The sequence below is a fragment of the Bactrocera neohumeralis genome, chromosome 5, assembly GCF_024586455.1.
Source record: "Bactrocera neohumeralis isolate Rockhampton chromosome 5, APGP_CSIRO_Bneo_wtdbg2-racon-allhic-juicebox.fasta_v2, whole genome shotgun sequence".
Lineage (NCBI taxonomy): Eukaryota > Metazoa > Arthropoda > Insecta > Diptera > Tephritidae > Bactrocera > Bactrocera neohumeralis.
Genome location: NC_065922.1, coordinates 32,805,796 through 32,827,112, shown reverse-complemented (window position 1 = coordinate 32,827,112; position 21,317 = coordinate 32,805,796). Strand labels below are relative to the sequence as shown.

Sequence of the window (21,317 nt, the reverse complement as noted above, 5' to 3'; positions counted from 1 at the left end):
ATGTTGAGGCGGCTTATCCCACAGTAGTTAAGAATCCATCGGCTCCGCCGCTTTGTTGTTCTTTAGACGGGTAGTTGCTATTCGAACTTTTTGATGGTCGGGCAATGGAACGTCTGCTCCATCGTCATCGATTGGGGAATCGGTCCCGCCATCTCCTGGTGTTATGCTTTCACAGCCATTCAGAAGGCTGGAGAAGTATTCCCTCCATAATTTTAGTTTGCTCTGGGCATCAGTTACTAGGTCCCGTCTGGGGGTTCTACAAGAGTATGCTCCGGTCTTGAAACCTTCTATTAGGCCAGCTTGTCAAGCTCTTCGTACTCACGTATTTCGGCCTCTCTCTTTTTGTTGTCTGCAAATCCGTCTCGCTTCCCTTTTCAACTCATGATATCTATCCCATCCCGCACGTATTGTGGCCGATTGTAACGTTGCGAGGTAGGCAGTCTGCTTTCTCACCGCGTTTTCCGGAAACCATTGGTTTTGGTTACAGTTGTAGGTAAGGAGTTTGAAATGCCGTCCCACAGTTCCCTTATACCGAGTTGTTGACGAGTGCTCTCAGAGATCAGGAGTGCAAGTCGAGTAGAAAATTGTTCTGCTGTCTGTTGTGATTGCAGCTTCTCGGCGACGAACCTTGTGTTTGTTGACGTGGCTTTTTGATGTACAGGGGCGGGTGCGTATATTGGTTGCAACAAGATAGTGGTCCAAGTCAATGTTAGGGCCTCGGAAATGGCACATTATCACAACATGATCGACCAGGTTGGTGGCTTTTCGATCCGGAGATAGCCAGGTGTCTTGATGAATTTTCTTATGCTGTAATCTAGTAATACAGATAACCATATTTCGGGCCCCGGCGAAGTTTATCAGTCTCAACCCATTTGGGGATGTTTCATCATGGAGGCTGAATTTACCGACCGATTTTGACATCCTCCCGGGGCGGCTCTCATAGATGCGCTCCAAGCGTTCTATGAGCGTCTTTGGTCACATCATCCTTCTCTTCCGTCGGGGCGTGGGTGCAAATCAACGATATGCTGAAGAACTACGCTCTGATACGGATTGTGGCTAGACGTTTATCCACCGGAGTGAACGCCAGTAATCAGTGACGAAGTCTCTCCCAACACGCATCCCACACCGAGTTTGCCCTTCTTGAAATGACCACTGTAGTAAATGCTACATGGATCTACTCGCCTCTTCTTCTCCTGTCCATCGGTTTTCTTGGACGGCAATGATGTCAGCTTTGTCAGTCTTTTCTCTAACGAGGACATCAACCAGCTGGGCAGCGGCACCTTCCCTGGCGCCAACGGCACCAGCTGGGCAACGGTCCCCAACCCAGCGCACAACCCTAGGGAATGGAGGTTCTTGAGCCATCAGGTGAATGTAAAAGAACCGTTCCTATAATATATATACATAAGTTCATTTGAACCAAAAGATTCGACGGGTTAATGGTTTTTGGCGCTGTTCTATCAATACTTCTACATAAAAATTGAACTTTGACGAGTAAGTCAGTCAAAAATATACTTTGTATAAGCTCAACAAAAATAATTATTCAAATTCTCAACCAGTCAACTCAGCACATAACTGAAAATTGTGAATTTAAATTCATACTGCGCATACTTATACATATATGTATGTATGTATGTACTTGTATGTACATCAAGGCTGGCCAGAGAGTCTTAACCGCTTTTGCGGCCGAACATAAATAAATCAAATATAACCGAAAAGGAAATAATAAAAATGCATAGACAATACAACACTAAAATTTGTTGTTAGCAACACAGCCATTAGTTGCCTATATTTCTATTAGCTTTTTCAACTTTTTCTATTTTTTTGCTGGCAGAAAGTTTTGCTCCAACAGCCAACGACAGCCGGGTAATTTAGGCAACAGGCAACATATGGCCAATCAGGCAGATCAAGTGTTCAAGTGTGTTTACACGAAGGCACACAGTCATATACATATGTATATGTACGATATGTGATATAGACATACATACGTTTGGCAAATATGTCGTGTGTTTGCCTGCAAACTTCAAGCGCATACATACATACATACATATCTACGTAAGCATGTGTGGGTGTTCCATGTGAGCTTGTTGCTGCCACTGCTGTGGTCTTCGGTCAACCGTAGCACTGATCATTGTTGTCTCTAACTGTTGTTGCCTTAACCACTTTTGTTGCTATTGTTAGCAATTTGACTTATTGACTTTTCGTTCAGTTGCCTGTCCGCATGATGGTACATTCTTTATACTACACACATATGTATATACTTATTTGCTATTTATGTTGGCAGCTGTGTTGCTGTTGCTTCCATCGATCTGTCTGTTGCTGTCCTTCCATTGCTGGTATTGTTGTCTGAAAATGTTGGCACAGATTATTGCCGAAGAGCAGCAGTTGCTCGTAACTAATGTATGTGCATATGTATGGCGGATGTATCGATGTGCTTAGATACGTGATACATACACACATGGATCAATCTGTTTGTTAACAAACAAGTTTTTATGTATTTTTAATGATTCCACATAGTGCTTCTAAGCTGCTGGTGTGGCCTTGTTTGTTGCTTGTGTTCAAGTTTGTTTACCGATGATTTTCGGCTGATAAAATGGCAACATCTGCTCGGTGTTAGTATTTATTATTGACAATATACATATACATACATATATATATATGTATATGTATATATACATATGTACATACGCATTTACCATGAAGTTCTAGGAGAAATCGTTAAAATGAGAAGTCGAAAGTAAGTTTCGCTTCTTGCTGAGTATTCTTGTCTTGAGACCCAAACTTCGAGTGTTTTTTGCAAATGATATTTTTATCACTTGTTTTTTTTACCATGGTTTATTCATATTTCAGGAGTATACACTATAAATTAAAAACGATTAAGGGAGTGCAACCGAATATTTTATACTCTTGCAACATGCAGGAATCAAAGCCAAATTTGTCTATTTTAAGCACAAAGATGCACTGTTATGAGTAAAACGCGCTCTCTTATTTTCATTAGGATAACTCACATATTGACAAAGTCACCCCGAATTTCGAAAATCTTTATATTAAGTATATGGGGGCTAAGGGAAGTATTGGTCCGATTCAACCCATTTTTGACATACAGATATGCCTTTATAGGAGAAGGGTTATGCCTTAATTTCAGTTATATAAATCACACATTGACCGACATTTTCGATTAAAATTCAATTATACAGCTATGGACACATAAATGGCACAAAGTTTCTTTTCATATAAATCCTAAAATGGTTTATGTTGAAGTTGCTTAAAATGAAAAAAATTTTGCATTCAATTTGATGCTGCCGTACTAGAGTTGTACTGTACTGCCCAAATATTCCGTTGTGTTTTGCTTTCTGTTCACCTTTATCAATTATGCGTAGTCAATGCTGATTTTGAGTGGACACATAAATGGCACAGATTCCTTCGCTGAAGTAGTACTTGCGCAGATTTTAATTTAAGGACAGCATGTTTTGTGTTGTTGAAAAATAAATTATTAAAAGTATTTCAGCGAAAGAAATAATATAAAATGGAATCCGGAAAGCATACTACAATAGAAGAATGGGGAATAATTTGGAACATGTATAAAAAAGGGGTAAAAAGTCCCCGAAATTACTAAACTAATGGAAATTTCTCGTAAAAAAGTATACAACGCAATCAAATCATGTATGGAGGCAGGATTTGGAAGCCAAGACCATGTAAAATGGATGCGCATAGAGACGCTGCTATAGTAAGAATCGCTAAAAATGAGCCATTTAAATCATCACGGCATGTAGCAGCGGATATTTCTAAACCCAAAGATTGGTTGATATCAGAATCTTTGGGCTTGGAAATATCCTCTAAACTTTTCAGAAGACTTCTGAATCAGGCAAAATTGTTCGGACGCATATTGAGGAAGAAAGCACTCCTTCCAAAAAAAAAAAACATATTTCAAAACGACGGATCTTTGCCAAAGCTCATCAAGAGAAAAGCTTAAATTTTTGGAAAAATATATTGTGGAGTGATGAAACAAAGGTAAACAGGATAGAACCAGATGGCAGAATATTTGTACATCGTTCTAAGTGCCAAGAACATAATCCTAGGTACACTAAGAAGACGTTAAAGCATGGTGGCGGAAATATTATGGTTTGGGAAGCATTTTATTGGCATGGTGTAGGTTCGCTCGTAAAAATCAATGGAAAAATGGACATGTTTCAGTACTTGCACATTTTAAAAAACCATATGGAACCATATGCTTTTGAGTCTATGCCAATTAAATTGAAATTTATGCAAGACAACGATGCCAAAGCACGCCTCGAAGCTAGTTAAAAATTGGTTTTCTACCAGAGAGGATAGATATTATGGATTGGCCAGCGCAAAGTCCTGCCTTAAATACAATTGAAAAACTATGGAATGAAGTCAAGACTGAAATTGCAAGGTTAATTATAAAAATATGGACGATCTCTGGTCTGCCGTTAAAAAAACTTGGTACGCTATACCTAAAGCTAAGTGTCAGAATCTCTTCGAATGTATGGGTCGTCTGTGTGAAGCAGTCTTTAAAAATAATGATTACAGCAGAAAATATTAACAATAAAAACGTTTGTATGCAACAAAATTTATAAAAATGCAATATGAACTAAATTGTCCACCTTTTTTTAGGTTGTGCCATTTATGTGTCCAGCTCACCAAAATTTTCGCATTTTGATCATTATTTTTTTTAAGCAATGAATGGCATTTTCATTTTGTATTATTGAAGACAAAGAATTAACCACACACATGTTATTTATTAAAAACATTTATGATACTGTAACACAAGAAAGAAGATATAAAAAATTTGCCATTTATGTTTCCATAGCTGTAGGTACCGGAGTCTAAATATTTGGTACCTAGGGGCTTGAACAGTTTTTATAATAAGGTTGCATACGCTAAAGACATTATTCGTCCAAACTTTTATACCGTTTTATTAATTATTGCTTCTTGATTTATGTACTGGAAACTGAACGAATTAAGTGGAATTTAAAATTATCTTTTAAGGGAAGAAGGCGTAGTTGTAGTCCGATTTCGCCCATGTTTGTACTGTGGGAATATGAGAAGAATGCCACGTACTAAATTTAGTCGAAGTCGATCTGTCGTGTCCCGAGATATGGGATTTTGCCAAAAAGTGTGTGTGGCACTACACCCGTTGGACCCATCGTCCAATTTTCACACCGGCTCCCAATAAACCCTCCCCCACCATCTCTGCGGTAAAATGGCATAATTAGTTATTGATTTATTGCGCTTTAAGTAGTTTTGAATATTACCGTTATACTTGGAGTGAGCGGGGTTATCTTTCGATTTTATCCATTTTCACACTGTCGGTAGGAGTTCTTACAATATTTGCGCTAAGCTAATTTGGTTGTTGTAGCTTTGTTGGTTTTGGAGATGTGTATATTAAATTTATTAGAGAGCGGGGCCATTCCTACTTTTTCAACATTTCTCCCCCACAGATGCTACTACGATACTCTGTGCGAAATAAGAACACTATATCTTAATTTACTGTATAGTTATGATACTTTATGCGTTTTCGGTTAATGGCGTTTTGTGGGCGTGGCATTGATCCGATTACGTCCATCTACGAACACGAATTTTTTTTGTACTAAGAAACCTATATACTAAGTTTCATCAAGATATCTTAAGCTGCACTAAAGTTACAGCTTGCATGGACGGACAGACGGACGGACGGACGACCGGACGGACAGATGCTTTACGTACGCTCGCACTGAAAGACCTTAGTCTTTTGCAAAAACGATGTCACGTAGAGAATACCCAACATTAGTCAATCGCAGCTTACTTGGTGGCGAGACGTGGGTTACTGAATATGAAATCCAAACTGTTGAAGAATGTAGCGAATGGCGCTCCAAAAAGTGCCTAAAGAGAAGAACCAAAATTCTCTGAAGATGAGGCCATCTCATCTTATAAAAAGGCTATGAAAAATTGGATTAGGCCTTAGAATGTTCGTAGTGGCTTTAAAATAAAAGCCTATTTGTCCAGAAAATTAATTATTTCTACCCTTTAGAATTTTTTAAATATAAAATACGTATTGAAAAATAATTGAAAAGGAACGTAAGAAAAGAAAGCAAATTCGATTTTTTAATGGTCAGGCTAAAATACCACCGTTTGCATAGACCATTAGAAATATGAAGCTGCTCCTTGATGGAAAAAAAATATTGAATCGTGTTCCTGGTAAAAATTCATACAGGTTCCGATACATTGTGCTATGCAGACGCCAACAACTATATACATATGAGCGAATTTATAAGCTCCATATTTTGTATTTGGCATATTCGTAGATCTTATAAACAGGATAATGCTGCTTTAAAAACCAATGTCTAAACCGGGTATTTAATATAGTATTCATATATACAAAAATAGCTCCGCTTTCTGTAAAAATATGGTGGCTTTTCGCTAGCGGTACTATGAATGAACTCTTCATTAGCCTTTAATCAGGACTCTCTCACTTACTTAGCTTGAACAATTGAGCCAGTTACCTACTGAAAAGCAAACTTCTGTTATAGTATTCAGCGCAAGCATGCCGACAACTATAAACTACTAGCCTTTCGCGATAAGGTTGTGATTTAAAAAAATATAGCAATAAAAATTCTTATTTGTTCACTTACAATGCACTTGCAGCTTCATGCGTTTGCTCACTGACGGCGGCACACCATTCGAGGCGATGCACATGTAGGCGCCCATTTCGCTGCGTGTCACCTTGGTCAGCGCCAGCATTTCGCCTTCGACGGCCAAAGCTATACCGAAAATGAAAGTAATAAAAAGTATTTATTGTTTAATTATTGCAAAATGGAACATGTGGTGAAACATAATCCAAAATAAGCACTTCACAAAAATATTAAACACTAAATTATTATGTATGTATATTTCTCCGTTTACCTTTGGTCTTCTGATGTGCGCCGTTGCGTGCGATGATCTCTCGTCCATCCTCTCGCCGCCAAGTGATTTTAGGCTTCGGATGCCCACGCGCCCGACACACCAACTTCGCTGAGCCACCTTCAGGCACCATCATGTCACCGGATGTCTCCTCATTGACAATATCCGGTGGTATCACCACTTCCAGCGTGGCTGTCTGTTGAAATCGATATAGGAAAGTTATATGAAAATGTTTATTTTTTTGAACATTTTAAGGCTTTTGTGCAATTATATTGGACTTGTGTTGTTTGAAATAATAAATCCCTCTTTAAAATGTCAAGTGGATATTATCTCTTCTCGTTTCAAGTAAACTAGTATTCGACAGTATTATTTGTGGACATACTCTCTAAAATGAGGGCCAAAGTTCAAAAAGTTTTTTTTGTGTGATAAAGGTTCGATAAGCTGAGCTCAGCGCAACGCTCTCATATCTCGGCTTTCAATTCATGTAGTAATGTATATAATTGGATTCTGCTAAACCTAAGCGAGTGGTCAATCGAACAAACCAAACCACTTAAATCCATGTAGTAGACTTCTTCTTCGTTTTCTTTGGGGCGCACAACCCTGGGGTGAGAAAGTTCGTCTTCTCACTTCAGCTCACCTTCAAACTAATGTTCTTTGGCTACCCAGAGGATACTTGATCTAAGATCGGAAGTAGTGAGCTGCTTGAGCTATATGTAAAGTCATCGTTTCTGATCACTTGCGTGAACTTCTACACATAACTCCATCCTACCCATGCAGTAGACTAGCATTATCAAATATAGATTAAAACTAAAAAAAATCGCCGAAGCTATAATACCCGTCACAAATACGAAAGGTTCGTTACAACAACTTTATTTCGTTCGGTTAGTGTTAAGCTATTTAGCCGAAAAGACCGACACCCATGTCGTTGTCTTCTTCTTATTCCGACTGCTCCATTCTGGCGGCTTTGTCGTAAATGATAAAGCTTTCCATACAAACACTTGATTCCGATCGTTCAATTTGTTTTTCAGCCATATTTATAGATATTTTGTCCTCTCTTTCTAACTCTCCTCTATTTCATTCTCTCTTACCTTGTCTTTCTCGATCTCCCTCTCTTTAGATAACTGTCTTTCTCTCTCTACAAAAATTTCTCTCTTCTCTATTTCATTCTCTCTTACCCTTTCTCTCTCGTTCTCCCTCTCTCAACCTAACTAACTTTCTCTCTCTACTCTATTTCATCCTCTCTTACCCTGTCTCTCTCGATCTGCTTCTCTTTACCTAACTGTCTTGCTCTCTCCACAAATATTTCTTTCTACTCTATTTAATTCTCTCTTACCCTGTCTCTCTCGATCTCCCGCTCTTTACCTAACTATCTTTGTCTCTCCCAAAATATTTCCTCAATTTAAGAAGCTCATAAACTAACCTTAAAGACAATGCTCGAATGCTAATGTTTCGCAAGGAACAAAATTTAAGAGCTCCCTCTGCCATTAAAATCACTCATACGTTTATCGAATGCGACAGCTGCCAATGTTAACCGGCGGAATGCATATAGTGACCAACTGTCGCTGACCCTGCCTCTCTCAGTCATTGCTGATGACTGTTTTGTCAACACTGTTGTTGCCAGTAAATCGCTTTGTGCGGTTGCCAACGGCAGCCAACTCGTTTGGTTAACAGCGCGGCCGGCTATGGATGCATAACTGTGCGAGTCAGCGCTGACATTTGGGAGAGTATGCCTCGTGTGCTTCACACAAATAACGCATAAAAAATTGAAGTGTGCTCATATGTCGCCACAATTCAGCCTTAAACGCAGTGAGTATAGTGTGATAAGTTTGCCGCTGACCTCCTTCCACTGGCCCGCAGCGCCCTCGGAGCTACTCGCTACATGTCATGACGTTACTTAAACTCTTTGCCCTTAACTGTTTCATAGTGCGCGCACTGTGCATTCTCTGTCACTGTTGGCTTAACACTTGAGGAAGTGCCTGCCAGCGCCGGTCCTGTGCCAACCGTCGTCGACGCAATTCAGACCGTATTTGCCAATACTTGTGTATATATGTATAAGCAAATATGTGTTTATTGCCGCATTTTATTTATTTTTTATGATTATTGTTTACTTTTATTATTTAAGCTTTTATTGTCATTGTCCTTGACGGCTCCTTTTCTGTGCACTCCGTGGACCTGCATGTATATTTATAGACATGAATGTACATATAAATATATGCGCATGCACATCTGTTGATAAGACTTACCAGACTTTAGTATCTTTATATGTATGTAATATTTATTTGTTTTCATGCCCGTCAATCCGCCAGACCTTTGTGCTTTAAGTGATTTGGTTTCGAGTGTTTGCAGATTCAATTCAATTGTTTGAATATTCAAAAATACCTTTGGGACATGAAAGGTATTCTTTTGCTTGTTTTATGTTTGTATTCCAAAGACAACGGCTTTACTTGCTGCCAACTGATAGTTAAATCTCAATGAAGCCCTTAAACCCGAAGTGTTTATAGTATTTTTGTATAAGCTTTATTCAATTTTCAGTTATAAAATCCTACAGTATGACATATACTGTAATAATATTGATAAAAATTAATATAAGGCAATATGCTTTGAGGAACTCTTATTTAACCTTTTAGTCCGAAAGAGGGTTCCATAAGTTTTAGTACATAGAAATCCAATATTTTCCCCTTAGTAATAGTTTAATAATCTATATCTATCGTTTTAAAAGTGCGCTCTTTAGAACGTTAAATACGAAATGTTAACAACAAAAGGAGCTTCCATTCTCAAAGCTCCATAAAAGATAGTAACAGCAAAGAGAAAATACTTCGTATTTTACAGTGTCAGTGCGAGACTGCGAGTCAGACAGCTGAAAATGTGAATATTGTTCATGGTATAGTTCTATTGGTCAGGTGCTAGACATTGCACATTGAAACCGCTTTAATAAAGCTGGGTACAAAAAGAAGCTCGCTTTGCCATGTTTTTGGCAACAATTGCAAAGAAGCTTTACTATGAGCCTTTACGGCCAAGCTCGTAGTCTGTTAACAATTAGACCGTCTAAAGGAAGCATTCGGCCAGAAACATATTATTTGGTCAATAAGGATGTAATTGTTTTTTACTAGGACAACGGCAAGTGAGAATCTCCAGCAGCTTGGTTTCGAGGCTTTTATGTATTCTCCTTGTAGATCAAACCTAGCATCAAGTGATTACTATCTATGACATTTTATGGCGACTGATTTTGCTAGTGATAAACTTGGCTCACGAAAAGCTTGCAATAATCCACTGACATTATGAGATTGCCGTCGGAATGGCAATAAGAATGAAACGGTGTATATTTAACCGAAATCGGTTCATTCTCTCTTCGAAATCTGAAAAAATCTTTAATTTTCTGCCATCTTTTCAATAGACCCTTATAAAGCATTTTGTATTTCGTAGTGTAAATATTCACACGTGCAAATCATATATGTATAACCATAGCCATGTTATTCGATATATTATACTGCAGGTGAGCCATGCCGTAATACGATTATTTCAAGAAATTGTGACATTGAATGACCTACAAGTATTTAACACCTTTACACTACTTCTTGTATGGTGATTTGAAGTCATTGGTCTTTAGCTATAAACCAGATTCTCCTTTAGGGATTAGGTGGGTTGCAGAAGTACAAGAAAAAGTATTTTTTACGATTTGCGTGTTTTTTTTTATTAATAATCATATATTTCCAAAATATAATATGACAAGTAAAGGGTACTTATTTGAATAACGTCTTCTGTAATTTTCATATAAAAATGTTGCAAATTCAGCTGTTGAGACCTCATCTTCCAAATGTGTCTCACAAAAAAAGTGCTCTCGCCATGGACAGCATAATTTATTATTGGTTCATCTAAAATTTAAATACCAAAAATAATCCGTTAGTACATACATATATAAATCTAGTGTTTGAACGAAGGAAAAAAATTTAATTTTCATTGTTTCTCAGACTTTGAACCAAATATTTTATGTTTTGGTAAAATTTTCGCCATTTATTGGCTTAAAAAAATAAGTTGTAATGAAAAAAAAATCCTTTGATCAATAACTAAATAATGTTATTTTAAATATGTTTACACAATTCTAAATCGGTCCGTAACTTTTCGAAATCGTGTCCACCGGCTGCGAAAATGGAGTTTTGAGAAAAACGCATTTAAAGTTTTATCGCTACACGTGGCCTCATGGGTGGAACTTCCAAAGGGTCTGTCTCTTAGAATTTTACTCAAATCGATTTAAAATTTTTGGAGAATATTTTAAACATATTTTAAAAAATCGATTTTTTGAAATTTTCCTATCGTTCTTGGGTTATAATAATTATTATTGCGCTTTAAGATTAAGAAGACCACTTTGGCGGGCCAATTTTTAAGCATATCTCCCTCCATCGACCATTGACTCGACATACTTCCATAAAAGGTTGTATAATGGAGTGAAATTACCTCAGCTGGTTTATTAAAAGTTCGACCGAATATAGCAATGATTTCACCCACCTGTAGTGTTGCACCGCCCTACCATTTAGCACTCATTTTATTTAATTTTTCGAATTAATGTTTCTATTGCTTTGTTTTTAAACGGTATTCGAAGAATTACATAAAATAATTTCTAAGAATTTTGTTCGGTATTTCCAACAGAAAGAGCTTTAGTAGTGTGAATTTAAAGGCATATTATAAATATAGCAGAAAAATTATTTTATATTACTCGAAAGTGTTGTGTTTAGTGGAAATCTCTTTCCCCAGAATTTGTGAATTTAGACATTTTATTTTTGCCGTTATTCTTCGTAAAAAGGTTGGCTAAAATTCTATTTATATAATTTTCAGTTAATTTCGAGCAGAAATTTTCATATTATTTATATGTATGAATGTTTACAAATAAAAATGTTGATTCCTACGAGAATTGAGGGCGTATTGAAGTAAGTTCATGGAATATTAAATTAATTTAAATTCCAAAGAAAAAAGTATGCGCTTTGTCAGCTTATGCACTTATCAACCTATATATGTAACATCATATGTATGTATATTAGGCCGGGTCGATTTGTGGGGAGGCAAAAAAATCGCCCATTGCTCTATGGAAATCATATTCTAGGGATCAAAATAAGAAACTTTGCCGAAGGAACCATACCTCTGAAACGAATTCTGATGTCCCCCAATTTGGGTCGAACTTTTGGTTATTGGCAAATTTTGAAATAGAATTGAAATTACCATTTCATTCTTATTACCTCTGAAAGTGAGGAGAACTAAAGTAATAACCACTATGTTATTTCAGAAAAAATAATAAGTGAAGTGACCATTCCAAATCAAAATCCTCTACACCGCAAGATGAAGCAACTACATCAACAACTATCGAAAACCCAATGAGTCATATACCCAAGCATGATGTTACTGTTTTTGGTGTGTATACTGATTTGACTGATCTTAATTTACCAACCCATCTGGATATCATGAGATATTATTTTTACTTAAGCGAACGTGCTAAAACAGAACAAAAAAAGTTTTCCCATAAATCATTCACTATTCAAGTACAAGATAAGTTGATTGGAATTTGGGAAAACTTGGTATGGAAATAATGCTGAAAAAAGGTGTATGTAATGAATTGAATAAATTGCTTGACAAGTATCAAGAGCAAATCAAGAGAAGAAACAACACCCAACAATTTACAGAGTATGTAAAATCTCTGGAAACAATTTTGTACATTGGAACATGTAAATGCGATTTGAAGGCAGCTCCATATGCATGCGGCTGATTTCCTGAACGCCTCAAAGAGTTCATGCACGATCAACATAATCAGAGAAGACTAACAATGAATGCACTTATGATGGAAACTGAAGAGCAAGGAGCAACGTCTATGCCATCAATGCCAACATACCAAGATCCCGATGATTCAACATACGCACCGCCACCGGTTCAAGAAGATATGGATAGAAGCACAAGTTCACAATACACAGAGAGATACGATTGTTTTAACTTTGCCTTGGTATGTGACAGATTTGGTGTGCCTGACAGAGTAGCATCAGCATTGGGAACCGCTCTTTTGCAAGATTTTAAAATTAAAGATAAGCATGGGAAACCGCTCATCATGGTTAAATCGAAAGTTCGCAGAGAAAAAGAGAAATGCAGACAAGAAGTGCTTCGCAAACGGTTAGATGATACCAATTTGTTAGCGTTTTCATTCGATGGCAGAAAAGATGATACTTTAACGATAGATAAAATCGATGAGAAGTATCATACTAGGATGGTAAAAGAACCTCATTTTGTTATTTTGAGAGAACCCAATTCTGAATTGATTTGTTACGTAAGACTGGAACATGAAACCGCTGAATACAAAACAACCAAATTAAATGGTTTTTTCAACGATAAAAATATATCACTGGATACATTAATTGGAATATGCACTGACGGTGAGCCAACAAACACTGGCCCACACGGTGGAATTATACGACGATTCGAATTGCTGTTAAAAAGACCATTGCATTGGTTTGTTTGCCTTCTACACTTCAACGAACTTCCGTTTCGGCATTTGTTTGAAGCTTTTTTTATGTTCTGACTAAATAAATTTCTTAAGAGAAAAAATAGATATTATTATAAATAAATAAAGAAAAATAAAGAAAAACGTAGCCATTTAGCTGATTTTTTCATGTAAAGGCCAAAAATGGTGATTTTTTGAAATGATTGTATAGGGAACCCCACAGGGGAGTTCCAGGGGTTGTGCCACTGGCATGGGTGGATCGGCCGTCCAAAGTTAGTGGGGGTCGATCATACATTTGGACTCGATTGGAGCACTCTAAATAGGTCAATTGGGATTTTTCAAAATTTGCCCCTACCCAAAAGTTCGACCCAAATTGGGGGACATCAAAATTCGTTTTAGAGGTATGGTTCCTTCGGCAAAGTTTTTTATTTTGATCCCTAGAATATGATTTTCAAATCGACCCGCCCTAATGTATATTTTAATCCGAGGAATATTTACTTATCCGTCATTGTCTTTATTTGCAAATGTCACGTATACGCCATGCGTGCCCAAGTGCTTTAAGGCGAACAAATCGGCTTAGCATCTGCTTTTCGCAGTCTGTGAGCCTATTTTTGCTGAATTTATTTTTATTTTTTTTTTATATTTTTTTTTTGGCACAAGGTGAAACACTCAATTAAGATTGTACAATGAGATAAGCGTTTTTTAATTTGTGCGAGAGCAGAACACAAACACTGATGGGTACAAGTATATATGACTGCCTTGTCTGCATAAAGGCTTATTGTGCGCGAATTGTGGGTGATTGAAAGAGCAAAGACGATAATAAAAGGTCACAAATCTCTTACAAGACAAGTGATTTTCTGCAAAACACCCACACACAAATGCCCTCACACACTTGTGCGCACGCAAATCGTAGTTGTGTTGGGAGTATTGGAAGGTGTGTAGAAGGTTTGAAGAGCTTTTCATTGCCCTCGCCATTTGGCAATCGGCGCTCATAAGCAATTAATCATGTCACAGCCGTTTGGTTCAAAACATCTAGACGTTGCATACAAATGGCAAATGCGCTTACACACTCGCCCAAATAATTTGCGGGATAGCAATGTGGTGACTCGTACTCTCTCAATTTGAGTGTGTGTTTGGGTGTGTGTGTGCTTGGTAGTTTTTTTTTTATTGTTTTGCACTTACTTGCATTTTCATGGGATCCGTATTCACTTGACACATGTACTTGCCGGAATCATCCATTCTCACATTCCTTATGACCAACGTCCACGTATTGAAGTCATTATGTGTGACTGACAATCGATCATTGTTCGTTATCACGTGCTCGTGTATGGCCAGAATCGCCTTCGCATCGGCCTTAATCCAAGCCACCTGTGTTGTGGTGCGGCGCGTTGTTGATTCAAATCGGTTGCAATCGGAGATAGAAAACGCCGACAATAGAAGGAGGGAGGATGCGGCACAGCAGCACACGGTGGCCATTGAGGTGGGCGTTGAAGCGCAGATCGTTTATTGATATGCATAGTCATATATGTGTAAGTGAGTGAGTATGTGTGTGTATGTATGCCGTTCGGTCGTGTTATGGTTGTAGTGGTGATTCGTAGTTTATTTGGTTGAGCGGTGGCAGTGGTGAGAGTGGTGTGTGCGGTTATGTTTTGGGGTTAAGTGATGTGTTGGTTTTATTTTCGCAAGTATGTGTGTGTGTGCGTTAGTAGTTTGCGTGTCCACAGCAGCGCACAGCCGTTGCGTTCAAATTGCAATTTGATGAGTGCGAGTTTTTTTTTATTTTTTAGTGTTTTTTTTTTTGGGTTTTTGTTATTTGCGCGTATGTGTGTGCATTTATTTTTTATTTTCATTTTTTTTTTGCGTATCCGTTTCAAATTGGTTTAGTTGTATTTGCAGTGGTTAGTTGTATTTTTTGTAATTTTTTATTGTTTTTGTTGTTTGGTTATCAAAACCGGTCGTTATGCCGATGTTTCATTAGTTTTGTACAGACAGTCGTTATTGTTAGAGAGATATGTGAAAAAACCCAAGCAACAACAACGAAACCAGCATTTCGGCGCGCACAGTAAGCGGAATTAGAGTTCAGGGCGGAAGAAATCAGCGATCAAAAGGCAACAGCAGCACAGCCACCACAGCAACAGACATGTGGTCATAGTTGTTGTTGTTTTTTAGTAATGGTTGTCGTTATTGTTGTTTTTCATAAGATTATTGTTGTTGTTCATAGCATTGTTATATTTGTTTTGTTAGTGACGGTTGTTGGTTTTGTTTTCAATGATTGTTGTTGTTTTTTCATAATAGTCGCAGTTTTTTTGCCCGCCATCATCATCATTGTCATCAGCATCAACGTTTATTCAACAATTTCCGGCATTTTCGCATTACGTTTTATTTTGTGTGCGTTGATTTGATTTTTATTTTCACAATTTGCATTAACAGATTTAACATCGTTTGGGTTGATTTTTTTTATTTTTGTATGGTTTTTGTGTTGTGTGGATTTTGTGTATTAGAAATTTAATGATGTACAATTTTTAATTAAATTTGAATTCAGTTTCAGAGGTATTGTATAAAAAATGGTAAAAAAAAATTTAAATAGATATTTTAAAAAAATTTTTTAAATTAAAATATTTTAAAATATATATATATATATATTTTTTTTTTTTGGTTGCGGACTTATTCGTAAGCCCTCGTTATATATTTTTTATATATTGTATAAAACATATGTGTATATGTATATGTATATATATATATATATATATATATATTTTTTTATATTATAAATTTTAATTAGTAAAAATATCAATAAAATTATTTTTAGTTTTTAGTTTTAATTTTTTTTTAAATAAATATTTTTGTAATTAGAATAATTTTTTAATTAAAAAAATTAAAATAAAATTATTTTCAGTTTTTAGTTATAAAATAAATGCAATGTTTGTTTTTAATTTGAATAATTTTTTAATTACAAAAATAAAAGCATATTTTTTTACATTACATATTTGAATTTTTTTATTTGAATATTTAGTTTATATTTATTTTTTAATTAAATTAAAATTAATTAATTTAAAATTATTATATAAAAAAAATTAAAAAAAATAATTGTAAAATAAATGCAAAGTATTTTTTTTAAATTTTTGGAAATTTAAATTGTTTTTTTTTTTTAATTTGAATAATGTTTTAATTAAAAAAAGATAAGGAAGGATAATTTGAATTTTCATATTTTTAGTTGAAGTTAATTATTTCAAAATAATTTTTTTTTATTTAAAAAAATTTTAATTGTAAAATAATTTAAACGAATTTTTTTAATGTTCAAAAATTATTTGTTGAATTTTTTTATTTTTATGTAGTAATTTATTTGGCATAAAAAGTAATATATAATATTTTTGAATATTTAAATATATTTTTTTGTATTTTGAATAGAGTTTAAATTAAAAAATATTTATATAATTTAATTTTTATCGTTGAAATGATAATTTTTTTAATGTTTTTTAAATTAAAAAAAATAATAATATTTTTATTTTTTTATGGTGGAATTGGTTAATTTTTTATTTCATTTTTTGTTGGTTAAATTTTTTAATTATTATTTATATTAGTTATTTATTTTTATTTTTATTATTATTATTTTTTATTAGTATTATTTTGGTAATTTTGTTATTTGTAATTTAAAAATCGATTTGTATGCAGAAGAACGCGTAGTGGTCGAGGTCGTTTATATACAAATCATCCATTCAACCGTCATAACAGGCAGCCAGGCAGGCGGCGGGCAGGCAGTGAGTTAGTCAACGCGGCATTCCGTAACCATAGTCGACCATTAGGAATCGTTAGATTTTTGTTGTTGTTATAATTTTTTGTACGAAGGTAAAAGTACCGTTAGCCAGCAACATTTCGATCATTTGTTTTGTGGTTTGTTGTTGTAGTTGTTTTCGTTTCGGTAAGTCATCATTGTCGGCAGCGGTGACAGCGTTGGCGTTGTCGCAATGTTCAATGCATTGTTGCCAGATGTCAGCGCAATTTGACGCCGTTTTCAATTTAGAAGTTTTATTTTCGTTTTTTGGTTTCGAAACGCCAGCAGTTTTTTATTTATATTTTCAATATGCGTTTTTTTTGTTTTTGTTTTTTGGTTTCATTTGCATTTGGTCGCGTTGGAGATCATTGTTGCAGCCGTTTTTTGTGCGGCACGGAAAAAGGATATTTCATGTGCAATTAGTGGATATTGGATTATTGTTAGCAGCGTTGATATTTTCGTTTTCGTTCGTTTGTGATTTTGCAGTGTTGCATTTAGAGCCGCCCGTGGTTATTTTCAGTAGATTAAGTTTTAGTGATTTTTATTTTGTATTTATGTTAGAAGAGTGTGGTTTTTGATTTTGAATTAGTTTGGGTTTAGAATTATTTTAATTGGTAAGAGTATATGTGATAGTTTTTTTTATATTTTTGTTGGTATTGATTTTCAAAATGACATTTATAGTTTTGATATGCAAAATATTCAATAATTTGTATAATTTTCCATCGTTGCAAATAGAGTTTTGAAGAAAAATAGGAATTTTTCTGGGATTTAGTTTAGAGTTTTACAAAATTTTCAATATATTTATACACCACAAATTACATTATAGAAAATGGAATAAATAAATAAGATAACAAAAACTCATATGGTGCAGTTGGTGCATGGTTAGAGTTAGAACAATTATTTGTTTTATATTTTGAACATTAAGATTTAACATAAATATATAGTACGTTTGGTATTTAATAATGTGGTTATTTCATTTATAATGTTAGTATATATAATAGACTAAGATATACATGTAGTTACATAAATAATTACAAAAAAACGATAGTGAAAGAGATACGAAACCTTAAAATACCAAAGATTAGTATCGAATATAGCATTTATATCTGGAAAAAACTGTTTAAAAAATATAATGTGACGATCTGAACATGCAAATATATCATCATGAACTAGTTTGTCATAGGCAAATCCGTCTTAAACTGAAAAAAGAGATCATTAGTCTGATCTCTTCTTCTTTATTGACGTATATTGATGTTCACTACCAAACTATTTTTTGCAAACAACGAAGAAAATTATAATCTAAATTCCGGTGCGTATATTTTTTCCGAATTTATAAGCCTAACTTGTGATTTATGTTGATTAGTTCTAAGTCCTGGAAACTCCCCTAAATTCAACTAACTTAGCATAAAAGGCCTTAGCAATCATACAATTGCAATTTTTGAAACAGACGAGAAAAATGGCTTTTTAATTTTTAATCTTACTTACTACTTAACTTTCTTTAAAGGAGCTTGATTGAATTTTGGTAGAACCGAAATTTTCGGAATCGTTTTGAAACTAAAGTAACTATTTAGTATTTTGTTGTGCGAATTTACGTTTGAAACTTTCCGTTATAAGGTCAAAATGCTGGATGAAAAAATAAATATTTCAAATAAAAAGTTACAGTGTCTATGGGACAAAAGTTTAGTATACCCCAAATTTCGTGGAGGAAAATTTTTCTGTTAAAGTAGAATTGTGATTGTTTGACTTGTTCACATAAAATTTGGGGACCTTTTTATAACCTAATTGCCATTTAACTTATTTGTATGAAAAATCAACTGTCAATTTGGACCAAATTTGGAATATTTTAGCGGTTGTTTCAATTGTCCTGTGACGTTTGATGAATGTCCAAACATTTTCAATAAAGTTTAGGTCGGGGCTCTGCGGAGGCCATGAAAGTGCTTTGTTGCATTTAAAAGTTTCGTAGGTAATCATCCTTTATGATAGTTCGTGATGTAAAATCTAGTCGACAGTTGGAAAAAACCGATTGCCCTATACAAGGCATGGTCGTTTAAAATTTTAGTATACCCTGACTGTGCCCTCCATTGGTACCAAATCTTTAAAACCGTAGTAAGACAAACGTCCCAAAACATCACCATGCCACCTCCGAATCAGTTTAGCAGTAGAACTACATCGTTTTTCTTTTCACGTGGTAAATACAAAAAGTCGACATTTTCTTTGAATCATCACCGGTTTCCCCCTGTCCTCTTTAAATTGTCTAAGCAATTGTTCTCTTTTTTGACTAAATTGGAAACCATTTTTCTTGAAATTTTGTAGCAACTTACTAGTTTCGAAGCTGAAACACCACGTTTCAACGTCGTAACAATCACCGAGCGAGTTTTAAGCGACAATTCCTTTGTTTTCGGCATTTCATTATAATTTTTAAATTTTGTAGCCAGTTTAGTTAGCAAGATATGAGCAACTGCTTTGACTCAAGCCAAATTCAACAATTAGTGATAATTCGCAATGTGTATATACTTTTGACTAATCGTCAGCTCACTTGCTTTATTTTCAGTCCTATGTACCGTTATCTTTATCAAATTGACTTCAGTCGCTAGCGAAAAATAAAAAAAGATTTCTGTGGAATGTGTAAAAAAACTTCGTTGTGCAAATACTTTTGACTACCTCTGTATATGTCTTTCGGCATAAAATGGATCAAAAACATGTTAATAATGGCTTCCAAACGTTGTGTTAAGTCTAATGGAATCGAGTTTGTGTAAATATAAAGATATTAAATATATTATAATGTACATTTTATGATGTATCCAAAAAGTTTGGTTAGTTTTAGAATACTCTAATTACACTGGCCCACAAAAAGAAAAAAAAAATTGGTGCAAAGATAGTGTCAACGGTTTTGGACTAAGTGTCAATTGGTAACTCTAAATTATTTCTATTTTTTTCCTACGTGTCGTTTGATCTACGCCTTGTTTTGAATATTGGCTCAGTACTTTACTTAGTTCTTTTTGCTAACTTTTTGGTACATTTGTGTACATATATTTATTCTTACATCATGTCTTCATCGCGAAGAAGTTGTCTTAATGAGCCAAATGTGTTTTGTTTCATCTGTGGTGAATACACAGTTAAAAATTGTAGAAAACTTGTAACGGATTTTGTAAAAAGTGCTTATTTTTCTTATTTTAACTCGAAAATTGTGGACCGTGACCGTGAATACCTCAAATGGTCTGTAAAATGTGCTGTGAACAGTTGAAACAGTGAGTCAGCGGTCAAAGGAACCGTATGAGATTTGGAGTGCCTATGCAATGGAGAACAAAAAAATCACTTTGACGACAGCTACTTCTGCTGTGTTAATTTGCGCGGCGTTAACGTTAAAAAAATGAAATGAGAAAGTACCTGTTCCAACATATTGTTCTACCTGTCTGTGGGATAGTCGTGCCAAGCATCAACACTGGGAAAATAGCATATAAAAGTTAAAAGCAGAAAAAAAGAATGTTTAAGAATTTAAAAAGAATTTTCGATGGTCCACAAATAAGAATATTAATTAAAGATACTGATTTCTTAAGTTCGATGAGTGATTTGGAACGAGATGAGTGGACTTCATTTATTGAAGTTACTAAAAATTTTCTTGGAAACTATAAGTCAAATAACTATTCACTAGTTAAAAATGACATGCTAAAGAGCTTTAAGAACTTAGCATGTAATATGTCCATCAAAGTGCACTAAATCCACAGTCATCTGGATCAATTTCCAGATAATTTTGGATCCTACAGCGAAGAACAAGGGGAGCGGTTTCACCAGGACCTTAAACCATGGAGTATACAGGTATCAAGGTCGATGGGATCGGCATATGATGGCTGACTACTGCTTGGGTATGCAACAGGATTGTCCTAAGACACCATGTCTCATTCACGAAAGTCGCGAAAAAGAAATTTTTTGTATACAACGTAATTTAATAAATGCTGTTTTCTTTATAAACTTGTTTTTTAGATGTAAATATTTAGAAAAGTACACGTAGGATGTCAAAATTTTTGGTGCGTATGTAATCAGAATGCAGTCATAAGTTAATAAAATAATACAGTTTATTGGCACCAAACCTAGTGTTGACCAGTGTTATTGACCGACGTATAGTTTGATTTGCTACAACAAAATTCCAAAATCACATTTCACATTATTACTTAA

General features: G+C 35.1%; 1 protein-coding gene across 4 annotated transcripts in view; it reads right to left on the bottom strand.

The window, feature by feature from the left end:
• LOC126759530 (neurotrimin) overlaps nucleotides 1-21,317 on the bottom strand; it is an 88,862-nt gene that overhangs the window by 15,616 nt on the left and 51,929 nt on the right. For all 4 annotated transcript variants that reach the window (XM_050474391.1, XM_050474392.1, XM_050474393.1 and 1 more), the window contains exons 4-6: nucleotides 14,555-14,740; nucleotides 6,901-7,093; nucleotides 6,630-6,758 (exon numbers count right to left, since the gene is read on the bottom strand). In XM_050474391.1, the coding sequence (XP_050330348.1) occupies nucleotides 6,630-6,758; nucleotides 6,901-7,093; nucleotides 14,555-14,740 (508 nt within the window). The remainder of the gene's footprint in view (nucleotides 1-6,629; nucleotides 6,759-6,900; nucleotides 7,094-14,554; nucleotides 14,741-21,317) is intronic.